Consider the following 16,798-nt stretch of genomic DNA (forward strand, 5'->3'; position numbering starts at 1 on the left):
CAGTCTCTCTCCTTTCACACAGATATTTCAACCTTTACCAGGTTAGAAGCTAGAAATACTTGCCTTTTAAATACCGTAATTATTTCATTTTGATCCTAGACAGGGATTACACTTTAATGAATACTTTTAAGAGCACAATTTCCATGTCTACCTAATTATGGTAAAAGATAAATAACCAAATCCAGAGTCCTATGCAGGGCCAGCTGAGAGGTCTGCTGGAAATATGGGAAAGCATTTTTATTATTCTGGATTGCTGTTCTTTCCCTGGCGCCAGACTCCTAGCAGTCCTAAGATGGCATGGGAGTGATAAGAAATGATTCATATCCCTCAAAACCCCTCATGATTGGGATTTTGCCTCTTGAGGAAGCCAAAAGAATCTCACAAACATGAAGCTGAGACCAGTTCCCCTAGAAGCTGTGGTTGCCTACACAACAAACTTCATATCAGGATTTGATCTGTGAATTAAATATTCTGAAGCCTAGGTGTAACTATTAGGTGATTTGAGCTGCAGATTTTGTTACTATGTCTGCAAGACATTCGACCTTGTTTCTATTTCTGTACAGGCTATGAGGTAACATTGTTTTGTACAGATGAAATATGCTAGCTATAAGTGAAGTATTTTCAAGATTTACGGATGATCATAAATGAAGTTATGGGAAAATATACTGTATTTGTAACATATTAATTTAGGGTTAATATCCCTATATTAAGAGCTTCTACAAATCACTAAGAAAAAAAGAGAAACACCCAAAAAGAAAACTGGACAAAAGGATATTAAACATTCATTTCATGAAAGATGAAATAAACACTATAAATAATACTATATATAGAAATATAGTATATATATAAATACTATATAGAGATATATAGTAGTATACTGTATATAAATACTATATAGAGAAAATGTTTAATCTCACTAATATTCAATGAATTGCAAATAAAAACAAATCATTTTGCACCTAAAACCTTAACAAAGTTTAAAGAGATCATAACCAGCACTGGAAAGGGCTTGGAGAAAACTCACTGTCTTATATTATGGAGAGACTATAAACTGGTAGAACTTCTATCTGTTAAGAGATTACAATCCAGAAGATATAAAACTCAACAACAGAAAGACATCTCAATTAAAAAATAGGCAAAGGACTTGAATATATTTCTCCAAAGAAGATATACAAATGGCCAATAAGCACATGAAAAGATGCACAGCATCATTAATCATTAGGGAAATGCAAATCAAAACCAGAATGAGATACCCTTTCACACCTACTAGGATGGCTATAATTAAAAAAGAAAAAACAACAACAAAAAACCAAATGAAAGCCATCACCACCACCCCCTACCCAGGAAATAAATGTTGGTGAGGATGTGGAGAAATTGTAACCCTCATGCATCAGTGGTGGGAATGTAAATGATGCAGCCACTGTGGAAAACAGTTTGACGCTTCCTCAAAAAGCTTAACATAGATTTACCATATGACCTAGCAATTCCATTTCCAGGTATATACTAAAAAGAAATGAAAACAAGGACTCAAATAGATTTTTGTACACCAGTGTAAACATTATTCACAATAGGCAAAAAGTGGAAACAACCCAAGTATCCACCAACTGATGAATGGATAATCAAAATGTGGTATATATAAATACATAAAAAGGATTGACATTTTGGATACACAGATGAAACCTGAGAATATACTAAGTGAAATAAACCAGACACAAAAGGACAAATATTATATGGTTCCACTTACATGAAATATGTAGAATAGGTAAATTCATAGAGACAGAAAGTAGATTACGGGTTACCAGGGGCTGGGAGGGACAAGGGGGAACAGGGACTTATTGCTTAGTGAGTACAGAGTTTCTGTTTGGCATGATGAAAGAGTTTTGGAAATAAATAGTGACGATGGTTGCACAACAATGTGAATGTAATTAATGCCATTGAATTATACGTTTAAAAATGATTAAATGACAAATTTTATATTTTATATATATTTTTTACCACAGTGAGAAAGGTCATGAAAATTTGAATAAAATTGTTTAATGAAATGTGCAAAAGTGCACTAAATATTATATTTTCATAGTAGCATTATTTATAGTATTTGCATTATTTTATATTATAAAAATATAAGTTATAATAATAAAAACTCTCAAGCTTGGTAAAAATATAAAATCTAACTTCATGCTGTTTATAAGGAACAATTAAAATACAGTGACATGTAAAAAGCTTAAAGAAAAAGGCCAGGGAAAGAACATTTGACAGATGCAAAAAAGAAAGCAGGGATTATACTATCAGTAAAAAGAAGAATTTAAGGAAAAAAAACATTAAATAGGAGAAAGTGGATCACTTTATATTGACAAAGGCAACAATTCATGACGAGTAAATTGTCATGAAACTTTAGGTGCTAAACCATATTGCATTCAAATATATAAATTAAGAAATTTGAGGCTTCAGAAGAAGACATGGAGGGAAATACTAGTGAGAGACTTTAACACATCCTTATTCTCTGGCAGGTCAGTGAGGCAAAGAATAAACAAGGATTGATTTTAAGATTAAGATTGATTTTAACAGATGTCTATTAAAATTTGAACCCTATAGACAGATATTCTATCTTGTCTAGTGCTCATGAAGAACTAACAAAAATTTTGATCTATTATTAGAGCATAAAAATTTCTGTGTAGATATTATAGAACCTTTCTGGATAACTATTTTGCAACCCATATCAAAAGGCTTAAGAAAACACATGGTCATTAATCCAGTAATTCCCATTTTATGAAAATGTATCCAGGATAAATCCATTCAGAAAATGCACAAAAATGTAACTGCAGTATGATTATTGCAGAAGTATTTATAATACAGAAAAATTGGAATCAACATAAATATCCAACAATGGGGAAGGGTAGTGTGTGATCAAATATATTATTTTACCTATGTACAATGGAATAGTCTGTAACCATTAAATAATGTTGTAAATGAATATTTAATAAAACAGGGAACTATTCAGGCTATATTGTTAAGTGAAAAAGCAGAACACAGAATACTGCAGTCCCATAACATTCGTCGGTATCTACATGCATAAAAAAGAAAAAGACTGGAAGGATATGCACACACCAAAATGTTAAGAATAGTAATTTCTAGATGGTAGAATTATGGGTGATTTTTACGTTCTTTTATCTGTTTTCTCCACTGGACAAGTATTACTTCTGTAATAAAAAATGACAAAAAAAATTTTTTTAAGAGCTGAGATAAATCTAGACAACTTGAAAAAATCAACTTAGATGACTGAATTGTGTATTCCGTTTTCAAACCCTCTTATCTGACTGTAACTTTGCTTCACTTCTCGCCAGGGCGACACATCCGGAGACTACAGGAAGGTGCTGCTCGTTCTCTGTGGAGGAGATGACTAAAATAAAATCCCACAAGGACGGGAGGATTCTCAGTACTTTGAATTTGTTTTTAACTTCATTTTTCCCCACTCTATTAGCATTATCTCAGAATGCTTATTTCCAATTAAAACACCTACAGTTGCCTCCTAGGATATAGACAGTCTGTATTATTATTCATCTGTAATTAGTCATTAGGATGCTTTAAAGTTGTACTTGCATTTCAAAGCTTATAAAACCTAAATGGAGATTTAAAATTAGAAATAAAAACGTGCTCCATGTTTTTAACAGATTACTTCCTCATTTGTGTTTCACAGAAATTGAATATATTACATTATTTCATATTTTCTTTTCAGTGAAAAACTTTTTAAATGCAAGACTGGAAGACTGTTCCAAAATCACTTTATTCCCTAATCTTATTTTTAGAGTGGCTAGTAATTTCTTCACTTGAAAGTGTGAGCATCCAGTTACTAAAAATATCCATCCAGTTTTCTGTTTCACGTAGTCATAGATTGAAAGCATCCACAAATCTCTTTTTTTAGGTTTTATCTATAGCATTAGTTGATCTCTATTAAGTTTGGCATGGGAGACTTCATCAAGTCTATGTTGAGATCACTTTCTCCTGGTTGAAGTATACCAAAACTATTAATTTATTCAGACAAACTAAATTCTAAGTCTGGTTATATAGATCATATTCATCTAGTTACCAAACATAAATGCTGAACATTCCACAATATTATGGTTAATGTCTTAATCCAGCTTGAAAGTAAATGTAAAAAAAATTAAGCTTTGAACTAGGTATTCTGGTAATGGTGTAATAATGCTCTGAATTTAGTTTGGCTTCAAGAAAACTTTTTGTGCTAAAAATAACTTTTAACATCTTTTTTGGTTTTGTTGATTTGCAGTAATTTATGTTTGCAATGTGCCTTTCAACTTTATAATCATTCTGAAGGTGTACTTGGATTTAATTTAAAAGTTCAATTTGTATACAACATGGAAAAATAATTTTAATAAAAAATGTTATCTTTAAAATGAAGTATATTCTTTCTCTGATTGACTTTTTCCACTTCTGAGTTTTTTCATCCTGGACCCTGAAAGGAGTTATTTTTGAAGGATTTGTGTTACTCAGGTTCTAGTAGGAATTACAACATAAAAAAATAAAATAACAAATTTAGTTTTATGTTTTTGCCTACTGCTATAAAACTAATGTTCACATATGCCAAACACTCCTCAATGATATAAAGTAAAATATGAACCTACTCTCTGGAATTAGTGATGCTCTTTGTTCTACTAAGTAGAGCTTTATATTAAATGTTATAAATGTATAAAGAACATTATATTCTTATTATAAAAGAATACTTGCCTTCTATGTCCATTCTATATCTCTTGTATTTTGGTGGGTGGAATAATAAGGATTTGTTTTTCAGTTTAGTGCGACTTGTTTATTATACATGCTAGAGCTATTGCTGAAAGCTACTTAGGTGATACTTTCTCATTCCAGTTAGTTATAGGAAATAATACTGCCACTTCAGTACTTACCCAGAAGACCATGGAATCTCCAAATCAACTTTATTTGGCTTTGGAAGCACTGTGAATTTTTTGTTAGAAGTTTTATCTTTAGACAATATATAGCTCAGCCCAAGTTTTAAAACAAATTGCAGTTACTGAGCAGAAGCTTTCTAGAAGGCAAGATAAAGCCACCCAAAAGTTTGTTTGTTATATTGAACACGCAGGACTTTGAGATATAACTATGAAGCAACTTTGTTTTTCCTTCCCAGTGTCTATTTACATTTATTCAGTAAGCCTAATTCTTCTCCTGTCTTTAGAGGTAAATTCAGATTGAGGACAGAGTCATGACTTTGCTGCTCACTCTCAGGTTTTAAGAAGTCCTATTGTGTAGTTCCGTAAGGTCATAAACCAATGTCATTCCAGTAGTTAATATATCCAGTCAGAATTCCAAAACTGATTTACAGTCGAGGCTTCTTTCCTCATTCAGCTCTGGCCTATTGCCAGTAGGAAGGAAGCTGGCTTTTGGGGAAGAAGGGATGATGCGCTTCTCTTCTTTCTCCACCGAGGCTTCCTTCCATACTCTCCCGTCACCACCCTAACTTGCCTGTGTTGTAGCAGCAGGGAGAAGAATAAAAAGGGGAACAGGGAAGTTCTTACCTGACATTGCTGTGGGTAATTCTCTATCAGAGAATCAGCCCTGTGTAACCTTGGCAGTGGTTTAAAGCTGATTCTTGTGGGCATTCTTGTGGGTTCCTTTGTCAACCGCAACACCAGAGAACTCACCTGTGAGTTCTTAAGCAAGGCAAATATAGTTCTCCTTTTTCGACCTCTAGGAATTTGGTGATACCTTTAGGTTCTCTGTGCTGACTTCTATTTGCACTTCCACTCAAGCCACTGGGACAGGATCTAAAATGATGCCATGCTGGTTATCTGATGGTTGTGCACATCTGCTCCGTGGGAAATACCTGCATATCCTTTGTGCTGACAAATTCTGTGCATGCAAGCTGATCCCCTTGCAGCCATCATTCTCTGCCTCCCATCTCCACCCCAAGCTGCTTCAGCTGGCTTCTCTCAGTTCAGATTTCTCAGTCATGAATCAGACACCAGTCCACTAGGGCCCTCAAACTACATATACTGCAGATGGGAGGAAAAATTGGTGCATTGATGCAATGAATTCACAGAGCAATTTAGCAATAGCTAATAAAGTTGAAAACTTCCCAACAAATCCACTTCTGGGGATTTGCTTGGTGAAACTCTTGCTCATGATGTTCATTATTGCTCTGTAAAAGCACTGAAGTAGGAATAACCTTATTCCCTCAGTAAAGGAATGGATAAACAAATTATAGCTCAGCCAGTTTTCAGCAGTGAAAATTAACTAGAGATTTATTATTATTGTTATTATTTTATTTTTTATTTATTTTTATTTTTTTGTCCTTTTCGTGACCGGCACTCAGCCAGTGAGTGCACCGGCCAGTTCTATATAGGATCCGAACCCGCGGCGGGAGCGTCGCAGCGCTCCCAGCGCCGCACTCTACCAAGTGCGCCACGGGCTCGGCCCACTAGAGATTTATTAATTGGGTAAATCTCATAATTTTGAGAGAGGGGAAAGGCATAGAATGATAGGTATGGTATGATTCCATTTAATCATATGTCTAAACGTGCAAAACATTTTATGGTGTGCATATAAGGACATACATGGGAATAATGATGAACAACATTCTTAGTATAGTGATCACCACTGGAGAGAGAAATACAATGAAATAGAGTACAGGGGGCTTCTGCGTGTCTGTACTGCTCTATTTAAACAGAATGAATCAACTACAATATTTTTTCTTTCAATAAGCTGGGGCGGGGGAAATAAGTCAAACCAAGTATGATAAAATTTCAAGCTAGTGGTGGGTCCACAGGTGTTTATAGTACACTATTTGAAATATTGCATTATAAATATTTTACTTAAAAAGTAGCAGAAGAGAGTCAGGGAGTGAAAGCTGGCTGCCCAGAGCTCATAACAAAGGCTGCTACTCCAGGTAGACACCTGTAAATTTTGCTAAGGCTCCTGAAGGCACTTTAAGCCTTGACCCTACCTTACTCCGACGTCTCATTGTCCCTGGGAGAAAAGGAGTGCGGGGAACGTTCGCAATAACCCAGTGGGTTCCTTTCACGTCTGCAGCAGGGGAGGGTTGATGTTGAGGAAACCCGGGCGTTCCGTATAGCTCCTCATTCTAGGTCCTCCTCTCAGAGGAAGCCATGCCGCAAGGCCGCAGGGCGAACCCTCAGACGCATTGAGCTCCTTCAAGAATGAGCCCAAATAGCGTCGTGATTTTGACCCTCACCTAGCACAGGGCCCAGAAAGCATCTTAAGCTCAAGAACCTTTGCAGCAAGAATGAATGACCTGGAATGCCAAGTCCTGCCAATACCAAGGGGTCCGTAAGACACCGTTAAAAACTTGGTCTGCCTCACGATTCTGGTTAGTATGAGATCCAGGATCGGGTCCCACACGCGCGCCACGTTCTGCGCAGGCTCCACGCGCCGCGCACACCCACCTTTCCCCGCCCCTTCCGGAGGCTCGCCGCGCGCATGCGCCTTCAGGCTCGTGCTTTGTTGCGAAAGAGGGAGTGAGGTTCTGCGGTCTTGGAGAGCCGCGCGGCTGGGCACGGCGGGCGGGGCGAAGGATGGAGGCTGTAGCGTCCGCTGCAACGGTTGGGGCTGCGCGTGAGAAGGTAGCAGTATAGGCATCTGGGCTGGGAGGAGGCCGGCGGCGGCCGGACCATGGAGGGAGATCCTCTCCTTTGGGCTCCCTGAAGTGCGCTCCCTGAAGTCCCGGGGAGCCGTGGCCCATGGGCTCGCTGAGCAGCCGAGTGCTTCGCCAGCTGGGGCGAGCCCGAGCTCAGCAGGAGCCGGGTTCCGGGGCTGTGGGCTCGGCGCAAAGGCCTGATCCTGGCGGCAATGCGGCCGGACACGGCTTCTGTTACTGCCCGGACAGCTGCAAGCGCAAGCGGAGCAGCGGGGCCTACTGCTACTGTCGCCCCGACTCCGAGACGGACGAGGACGAGGAGGAAGGGGACGAGCAGCAGCGGCTCCTCAACTCCCCTCGAAGGTACGTGGGGGGACGCGCCCACGCCGACCGGCACCCGCACCTGTTGGGCCTTGGGACAAGCGCCCCGTGCGCTTGAGGGGTGCGGCGCTCCCCAGCGGGTGAAGCTCTGACGTGCCCTTGACTGGGTAAATGTGGGAGCCGGCCCGATGCAGGGCGGATAGGGGAGCGCCTTGGGAGACGCCTGGTGTTGTGCATTATAATCACAGACGCTGTCAGGGTGTTGTTATAGCCCCAAGATGAGACTGAGAAGCTCTCTGGCTTGGCGTCTGATTAAACCTTAAAGACGACCTACTGGCTGGCCTCTCCTGGTACGCCTTTGCCCTCTCTGAGTGGGTAGTAACAGAAGTTGATTTGCACTCGGTTACCTTAAATGATACAGAGACATAAATTTCGTCTCTGAGGTGGGCACCCCTGTTGTCGCCCACTCAGTGGATGGGAAATAATTGCACATAGTTCTCCTTAACTGTAAAGGTCAAGTTTACTGATTGTGTACATTGATTCCTAACTAGAAACAAAGTCTTTAAAAATGTATACTTGAAGTCGTTGGCCGTGGGTGTATGTAAGGCTGTGCTACAGCTTGCTTAATTTTTTTTTTTTTGAGTTGAAAATCAGAATATTTACTTGTGAACTAGAATGAAGTTTCTAAGTAGAATATATTTTCACATAAAAATCTGGCTCTGTGTTTTTTTAAAGGGCCACATAGATGTAACTTTTTAAATGAAACTTTAAAAAATGATTTATTGAAGAAAATTTTGTTACACAAGTGTTAACATATTTATCGTAAAAAAAATAGCATGGAAAAACTTAATAGTTTGATTTATAAAATCTTTCATACAGTTTTATGTATGAACGTTTACATTTATTTACATAAATGGACCTATTGTGAGTATTGTTCAGTTTTGGAGAGTCAATGTAGCATAGTTTTAAGAGCTCAAATTTTGAGTTCTTGTCTGTATTCTGCACTTAACAGCCTATTTTCCTCGTGTAAAATGGAGATAATAATACCTGCCTTATAGGTTTTGATAAATGTCAAATAATACCCACCTTATAAGGTTTGACAAATGTGAGAATGAACACAACACACAGTGCCTGGCACATAAGCATCAGTAAATATGATGTCTCTTTGATGAATTGGTCCCTATATCATTCAAAATGTCCATTCCTCTCTATCCCTGGTAATATAGCTACTACTACTTTCTTTTTATTAGTGTTTGAATGGTATATCTTTTTTTGTCCTTTCACTTTTTTTTTGGTGGTTGGCCAGTATGGGGTTCCGAACCCTTTGCCTTTGTGTTATAACATGGAGCTCTAAGCAACTGAGCTTGTCCTTTCATTTTTTACCTGTCTCTGTCTTTATATTTAAAGCAGGTATCATGTAGACAGCAGATAGTTGGGACTTGCTTTTTAAAAATCCAATAGGACAATCTCTGCCTTTTAATTAGTATTAAGACACTTATATTAATGTAATTATTGAAATATATGTCAGGACCCATTTGAAAGAGAGATTACACACAGTAATTTGAACAGGAAAACTTTTTATTTCAAAATTTAATTGTACATATTTGTGGTGTACAGTGTGTTGTTTTTAATAAATGCATATATTGTACAGTGATTCACTTGGAGTAGATAGTATATGATCTATCATCTGAACATTTATCTTTGAGGTGATTATGGTCAAGATTCTCTTTTCTAGCTATTTAGAAATATACAATATGATATTGTTAGTTCTAGACAACCTAGATAAACATTATTAACAACAAAAAAAGGGAATTAACTATTAACTACTAAGGGCAAAACACAAAGGAATAGGGCCGGCCCCATGGCTCACTCAGGAGAGTGCAGTGCTGATAGCGCTGAGGCCGTGGGTTCGGATCCTATATAGGGATGGCCGGTGCACTCACTGGCTGAGCATGGTTGGGACGACACCAAGCTAAGGGTTGTGATCCCCTTACTGGTCCAAAAAAAAAAAAAGAAAAGAAAAGAAAAACCCACTAAGGTATAGAGATCTCTAAAAAAACATACAGGAATAGAAAATATAGTGAGTAGTCACTACTTTTAGGGCTGAGGCAGAACACCCAGTGAAGGAACAGATTTGGAATAGGGCTGCCCCTATCCAAGCTAAGATTCAGTGTTGTTGGAGGAGATGTGGCTGTAGCTCACTGGATGGTGGTAAAATTTGCAAAGGTACGGTGGACTGAAGCTGGCAAGCAGGAAAATGCCCAACTGGAATGCCAACAAAATTACGTAAAGGCTGTCTGGCCCACAAAACTGAAGATATTGTCTAGTTCTTTACAGAAAAAGTTTGCCAGTCCCTGAACTACACTGAGTGGACTGGAATGGAAAGTTTTTAAGTAAAACCTTTACTTAAAAAAGCATATCAGAATTTAGTATGTGTTATATTAGTGGCAGGCGCCTGCCTTATTCTGTCCAGCACGGATGAAGGCTATAAGAAAATACTAAAGACCTGGGATTTTGTGTGTTGGCATTGATATACTTCCTGAGATTGTCTGGTGTGTTCTCCCACTTCAAAAAATTACCTCATGAAATGCTTTAGCTTCTGGGTGCACCTTCCACCTCATACCTTTCAACAACCTCATGTTTTACTTTTACATTAACAAGACTTAAAACTCACATTGTTCTGCAACCAGATCTTGAGTGTTTTGTCCTTAGATTGTCTCTAAATTGAAAACTAGTTAACAATATTTGTTGTTATAGCTACATAGATATTGTTCACTGCAGAGTCAAGTAGTGTGCTAGGATTATAAGTCATATTGCAAGGGTTCAATGTCACAAACCCTTTTTGTTCAAAGGGAGAACTTTTCTAACCTAATAATTAAATAGAATCTTTTTCTTACATTCCACCAAGTGCTTAAAGTCGGGCTCTGTTTTGTTTGTTTGTTTTTGTATCTTATTTAGACAATGCCTTTTTGTATTGCTTTTTTATTTTCCTAGAGTTTCCAACTGGCCCCCCCATGTTGACAAAAGAGTAATATTCCTTTATCATATCTTAAGGTTTTTCTATCCTTTCAAGCACACTTGCATGGAATCCTTCTCCACTAGACCCTAGACCTCCTTCCTGGGACCCTCTATCCTTCTGTTCCAGTCTGGATCAGTCTCCTCTTACTCTGGGACTTAACTTTTATCCCATCTCTAAGATTGGATCCACTGTTTTCTGTAGCCTGTACCTTTTTCTTTCTCATTTAGGGAACTACATCCTAAGAAAGGGTGGGAAAGGGGGCACTTTTTGCATATTTAAATATAAATTTATTTTTTAATTTTTATTGAATCATAATTGATTATACATATTTTTGGAGTTCACTGTTGACATATGTTCATCAAATCAATGTTACTAGTATATATATTGTTACAAATTATACTTATTCTTTGTGCTCCTTGTCCAATCTCTCCCAGTCCCCCTCTACCTCCCCCCTCCCTCCACTGATAATGCTACATTTCTTCTCTCCGTCTGAAAGAGTAATGGTTACTCTGTTGATTTGTTGACTAGATGATCTGTCCAATGCTGAGAGGTATGTTCAGTTCCCCCAATATTATCATAGAGCATATGCTTCTTCTGTTACTCTGGAATGGGCTTTGTGCAGAGAGACATCCTCTTCTTTACTTTGGTCTCTGATAGTGACTCTACTTGTGTCAATGCACTCCAGTGGCTGGCAGACCATCTGCATGGTGGTTGTGACGTCTAGACACTTTCGCGGCAGCCATGGTTACTGTGGTGGCTGTGGTGAGCCACCCACCTGGAGGTGATGTTTTTGGCATACTACTTGGCACTGGTGGTGTGCCTGGTTGAGGGGGGTGGTCCAGTCCCTGGCTTGATGCCTCAGGACCCCAGTCAGGCCCCAAGGCACTGGCAGTGTGCCTGGTTGTGGGGGGGGGGGGTCCTGTCTGCGGATCCATGCCTCAGGTCCCCTGGTTGGCCCTGAGGCGCTGGTGGTGTGCCTGGGGCAGAACTAATTTTTTGTCTTTTGCTTACTCCTAAAATGGGGGAACTTCCTGTGGGCACCAGTACTTGAGCTGTGTAATTGAACTAAATTGCTGCTTAGCTGCTGTTTCCCTAAGGAAGGCTTTTTGTGCAGCACAGGTTTTAATGGTTGACCTTATAGGTACTTCTGGCTTTTCAGAGACGTGGTGCACTTGGGTTGTGTAGAAACTCTGATCTGGGCTTGAGTCTTTTCATCAAACTGCACGCCGTGGAATTCGATTTTCCTGACCAATCTCCTCTGAGTGGTCCTGCACTGATTGGGGGGTGGATGGCTGTCTTTGCTGTGTCCCAGAGTTCTCCCGGTTGGCCGGTCTCCCTCACTGCCTGTGCTACAAACATTTTCCATGGGATGGGCCGTGTGCCAGTCCCTTGCAATGACTCACTGGCCTCTGAATGGCTCCTTTTTTACAGTTGTTGTAGCTCCTCGCTCCTGTGTGGGCCCATGGGAACGCTATTAGTGGTCTTGCTGTCCTGGGGGCCACCAAGGCCCCCTTCTCCCCTGCTGCCTCCAAGTAACTCCATCCAAAGAGCACAGCTGCGGCTTTTGCTGGCTCCTGCTCCGTGCACTCAGCAGCTCCAGCCTTAAAGCAGCTGCAGCCCTAAATGCTCTGAGCAGTTTTTTCTTTCTCTCATTGTAGCTTCTCCTGCCTTTCATGAACTCCATAGGTCTCTCTTCCTCTTCCCCTGAGCTCTAGTGGCCCCAGCTTGGCTGTTGTTGCTTTTTTATAGTTGTAAATTGGTTGATTTGTGAGAGAGAGAAATGCTGGGGACCATCTATTCTGCCATCTTGCCCAGAAGCCCCTAAATATAAATTTAGTCTCACTTTATTTATCCTTTGCCTGGGTATGGAAATTTAAAGTAGGTTTTTTTTTTGTTTTTTTTTTTTTGTATCTTTGATAATATTACTTCATTGCTTCTGGCCTACAGAGTTGATGAAAAATTTGATGCTGGTTTAATTTGCTTTTCTTTTCAGGTGACCGTTTTTTGCTCTCTAGAACTTTTGGAATTTTTTCTTTCATATTTTGGAATTTATCTAGAATGTGCTTAAGTGTGGTGGGTCTTTTAATGGCCTTGGTACTTGGTGATTCCTAACAATCTGGAGACCCTCTTAGTTTTGGGAAATCTTCCCTTAATTTCTTCCATAATTTCGTTTCTCTTATCTTTTTTTTCTCTTTCTAGGACCCCTCTTAACTGGATTTTGGATTTCTTACATTGCGCCTCTATTTCTGTTCTTTTTTCCTTTCTAGGTCTTTTTGCTTTAAGTTCTGGGAAATTTCCTCAACTTTCTCATTCAATCACTCCTTTTTTAAAAAAATTTCATCAACCATGTTTTTAGTCTCTAAGAGCTCTTGTTCTGAGTAATCCTTTATCATAACATCTTGTTATTTTATAAATGTAACTCTGTCAAATCTCTGGATATACTAATGAGAGGATATTTTTCTAAAGTTCTCTCTTCCCTGTATTATATTTTTACTCCAAAGTCAGTTTCTCTCTCTCTCTCTCTTTCCCTTGTGGTCTTTATGTTAATGCTTCTAATTTCCCTCATGTTGAGTGATCCTTGGTTGTCCACTTACATTTAAGAATGAGTAACTGGTTTGTGTGTATGTGTTTTAATTGAGTAAATAGATCTATTTCCAATAAGCCTATTTGAGTAGGAAGACTGACTATGGGTGGGCCATTATTTGTTTACTTTTTTGTTTCACAGTGCCCTTAGTGTCTCAGTAATTTTTTTCTCATGGCACCCCTGGTCCAAAAGAAATGCCTTGTAGCTGGGTCCAAACAACCTAAAAATAGTATATTGCATGGTATCTGAAAGATGCTGGGTTTCCTTCAGATTTACTCTAGTCCAGGTGCCTGAGTTTGCTGTGGTGTTCCAGGTGCTTTGGCACAGTTTGGGAACTATAATTTAGGGTGAATGGATTGGGAACTAACAGGCTTCAGATTCTTCAGATGTTAGGATGAGGACAGTCTGGGACACCAACACCTACACTAAAGCCTTAGATTTTCCTGGTAGGTTCATTGTATTTCTTTCTAGAAAAGCCTTGGGATCTTTTTTACTAGGGATCTGTTCTCTGGTTATCTGTACTTGTGTTCATAGAGAGTCGGGGAGGCCATTAAGGGAATAAATTTCCCATTTTGTGTCCCACTCTCACTTCTGGTTTTGGTTTTCCTGAGACCTCATTGGTCCTTCCACCCCTCAGGGTTCTGAAGGCTTAACCTCTGTTCTAGCCCTTCATAGTATATTTTGGGTTGTGGCTTTCACTACTGTTTTTCATTCCAGTTTATTTTCTAACTTTCAGATCTGTGGAAGTCTCTCACCAGGTGGTGAGCCCACCCTCACCTTTTTGCTGTTGAGGGCTTATTCCTTTTTGTACTTTTAATCTTTAATGCAATTTACTGAGAATGGGAAGTGAACATGTGCTCATTCTGCTGTCAGGAACTGGAAACTACATTGTCTCATTTATTTTTCACAATAACCCAATACAGTCAATACTGTTAATATCTTCTTTTTATAGCTGGGGTAACTGAACTGTGGGGAAGCCGCGACTCATACCCAAGTCTGTGCTCTACTAAAGCATGTGCTATTTTTATTGTCTGTTGGGATGAGGTGTTAAATACACTGGTTCAAGACACCATCTGAAATAATTACTTCATTTGTAAAAGGAGATTTAAAATTTTTAACTATTAGGAAAGCTGTCAGAATTGGTCAGAAATTTAAGAGATATTGATCAGCCCCTGCCTTTTCTTATTTACTGGATCATCTTGAACAATGATTTTCAAACTTTAATAAAGCAACATTTCCTTTAAGTTAAATCTTAGGCAGAAACCCAATATGTCTACAGATATAATAGGTGGTACTGGTCTGACTGAAATTAGGTGGGATTCCCAGAGTTCACCCCTCAGCTCTCCTTGGTGGCCTCTAAGATGCTTCTCCTTTGAACATAGTTTTGAAAACCTTTGACCTAAGACTGTAACCATTTGTTCGGGGCGGGGGGGGGGGATTTAAACTAGTTTAAGAATAGTGTGGTATCAAAATAAGATTAAATGTAAATAATTTTTTTTTTAACTTACACATTTAAATCTTTTTTTTTAAATTTTATTTTGTCGATATACATTAAAAGTAAATAATTTTAAAAATTACTTGGATAGGTGAAAATTTTACCATTGTTCTCCATTTTCTATTGCATAGCAATATTACTGTAATTACATTGAGATCCTCCATAGTGCTGGTTTCTAAATAAGGAAATAAGTAAAAACCACTATACTGACTTATACTAATTTATTGAACAGGTAATTACATTAGTTCAAAAATCAAAAATTGCTGAAAGGTGAATAGTGAGAGGTCTCTCTCCCTTGCTGCCCCCTCTTATCCACTGTCATCCCTCCTGTGAATAGAATACCCCAGAGATAACCACTATTATTAGTTTCTTATGTATGCTTTCAGACATGAGCAAATTTGAATATATAATATCCCCATATCCTTTCATACAATGGATAAGTTGACTCTATTTAATAGAAATTGAACAAAAGGAGTATTTTGAAATATATGCAAAATCAGTAAAACATTCAATTTTATATACATGTAACTTTTGTATTTGTTTTAACAGGAAAAAATTAAAGAGTACATCCAAATATATTTATCAAACATTATTTTTGAATGGTGAAAATAGTGACATTAAGATTTGTGCTCTAGGAGAAGAGTGGAGCTTACACAAAATATATTTATGTCAAGTAAGTATTTTATTTTATTTGAGTAACCAGAGTAGTCACTTAAAAAAACTCAAACTCTTAAAAGTCATGTTCTTTCTCATTGCATTTCACGGTAATCTTTTCATGGACAGTAGTTGTTTAAATCCTCTCATCTGATAAAAAGTCTGTTTTATTAGGAAAATGATGAATATTGTTACTGAAAACTTAGTTTGGCCTAGAAAACTGACTTCAAGATTTTATTGTCATACTAGCCTAGCATTATTTCTTTGTCATTAATTTAAAAAGATGCTTATTTTGGTGCCTTCTGTTGATGAAAGAGAAAAATTAAAGAAAAAATGTTTACCATTAAAGTTAAGATTGCTAAATTTGTTTATTTTGTATATGATTATTTAAATTGTATAAATTCATCTGAAATGTTCCTTTGTAGTTCAGGTTAAATGTGAATAGAAAGTTCTTGACACTTACTATTCCTTCTCTCCTGGGAAACCCAGTTAAATTAAAGACAAGACCAAGAAAATATATAGACTAAGTCATTTAGCCAGTATACCTATTCAATTTCTGTGGTGAAAAATATTACTATCTACCACACCACTTTAAAAATTCAAAACTCTCAAAATAGACTAAAATGTTTCTCTAATGGCTCAATATTTTATTCATTTATTCTTTCATCAAATCCAAGTGCTACACATTGTTCTAGGCATTGGGAATAAAACAATGAGTAGTTCTTATATATAGCATATGTTTTTCCTCTCCTTACCATTTGAGAATGATTACTAGTAAGACAGTATAATATAAGATTTTTCAGTAAAAACATTTGAAAAAAGAATTTTTTTTCTCTAACATTTTAATCATACTGTTTTTTATTTATTTTTGAAAAAGTTTGCTTTGGCGTGAAGTATATAGCCCAGAAAATATATCAAAATATTGGTCTTGAGGAAATGGTCCATATCCTTCTTTTTAATCTCTGAAAGTGGTTGTGTGTATTTGAGGATGAGAATGCCTCTGTTAAAACTTTACCTTTCATGGAAACTGAATTGATCATAGTTCAGGCTACATGCATAAACCTGTTGAGGGCAGAAAACAATGTCAATTTTGTTTACAGTTAT

The 16,798-nt window shown here is 37.9% G+C and overlaps 2 protein-coding genes across 2 annotated transcripts in view; both read left to right on the plus strand.

Moving 5' to 3' along the window:
• Positions 1 to 3,665, plus strand: part of ANXA4 (annexin A4) — a 66,653-nt gene extending 62,988 nt beyond the window's left edge. Inside the window, exon 13 of the mRNA XM_063078085.1 lies at positions 3,342 to 3,665. Within this exon, the coding sequence (XP_062934155.1) occupies positions 3,342 to 3,401 (60 nt within the window). The 3' untranslated portion in view covers positions 3,402 to 3,665. The remainder of the gene's footprint in view (positions 1 to 3,341) is intronic.
• A 4,059-nt stretch (positions 3,666 to 7,724) lies between these two features.
• Positions 7,725 to 16,798, plus strand: part of GMCL1 (germ cell-less 1, spermatogenesis associated) — a 41,773-nt gene continuing 32,699 nt past the window's right edge. Inside the window, exons 1-2 of the mRNA XM_063078707.1 lie at positions 7,725 to 7,984; positions 15,590 to 15,713. Coding sequence (XP_062934777.1) covers positions 7,725 to 7,984; positions 15,590 to 15,713 — 384 coding nt within the window. The remainder of the gene's footprint in view (positions 7,985 to 15,589; positions 15,714 to 16,798) is intronic.

Source organism: Cynocephalus volans, chromosome 14, assembly GCF_027409185.1.
Source record: "Cynocephalus volans isolate mCynVol1 chromosome 14, mCynVol1.pri, whole genome shotgun sequence".
Classification (NCBI taxonomy): Eukaryota; Metazoa; Chordata; class Mammalia; order Dermoptera; family Cynocephalidae; genus Cynocephalus; species Cynocephalus volans.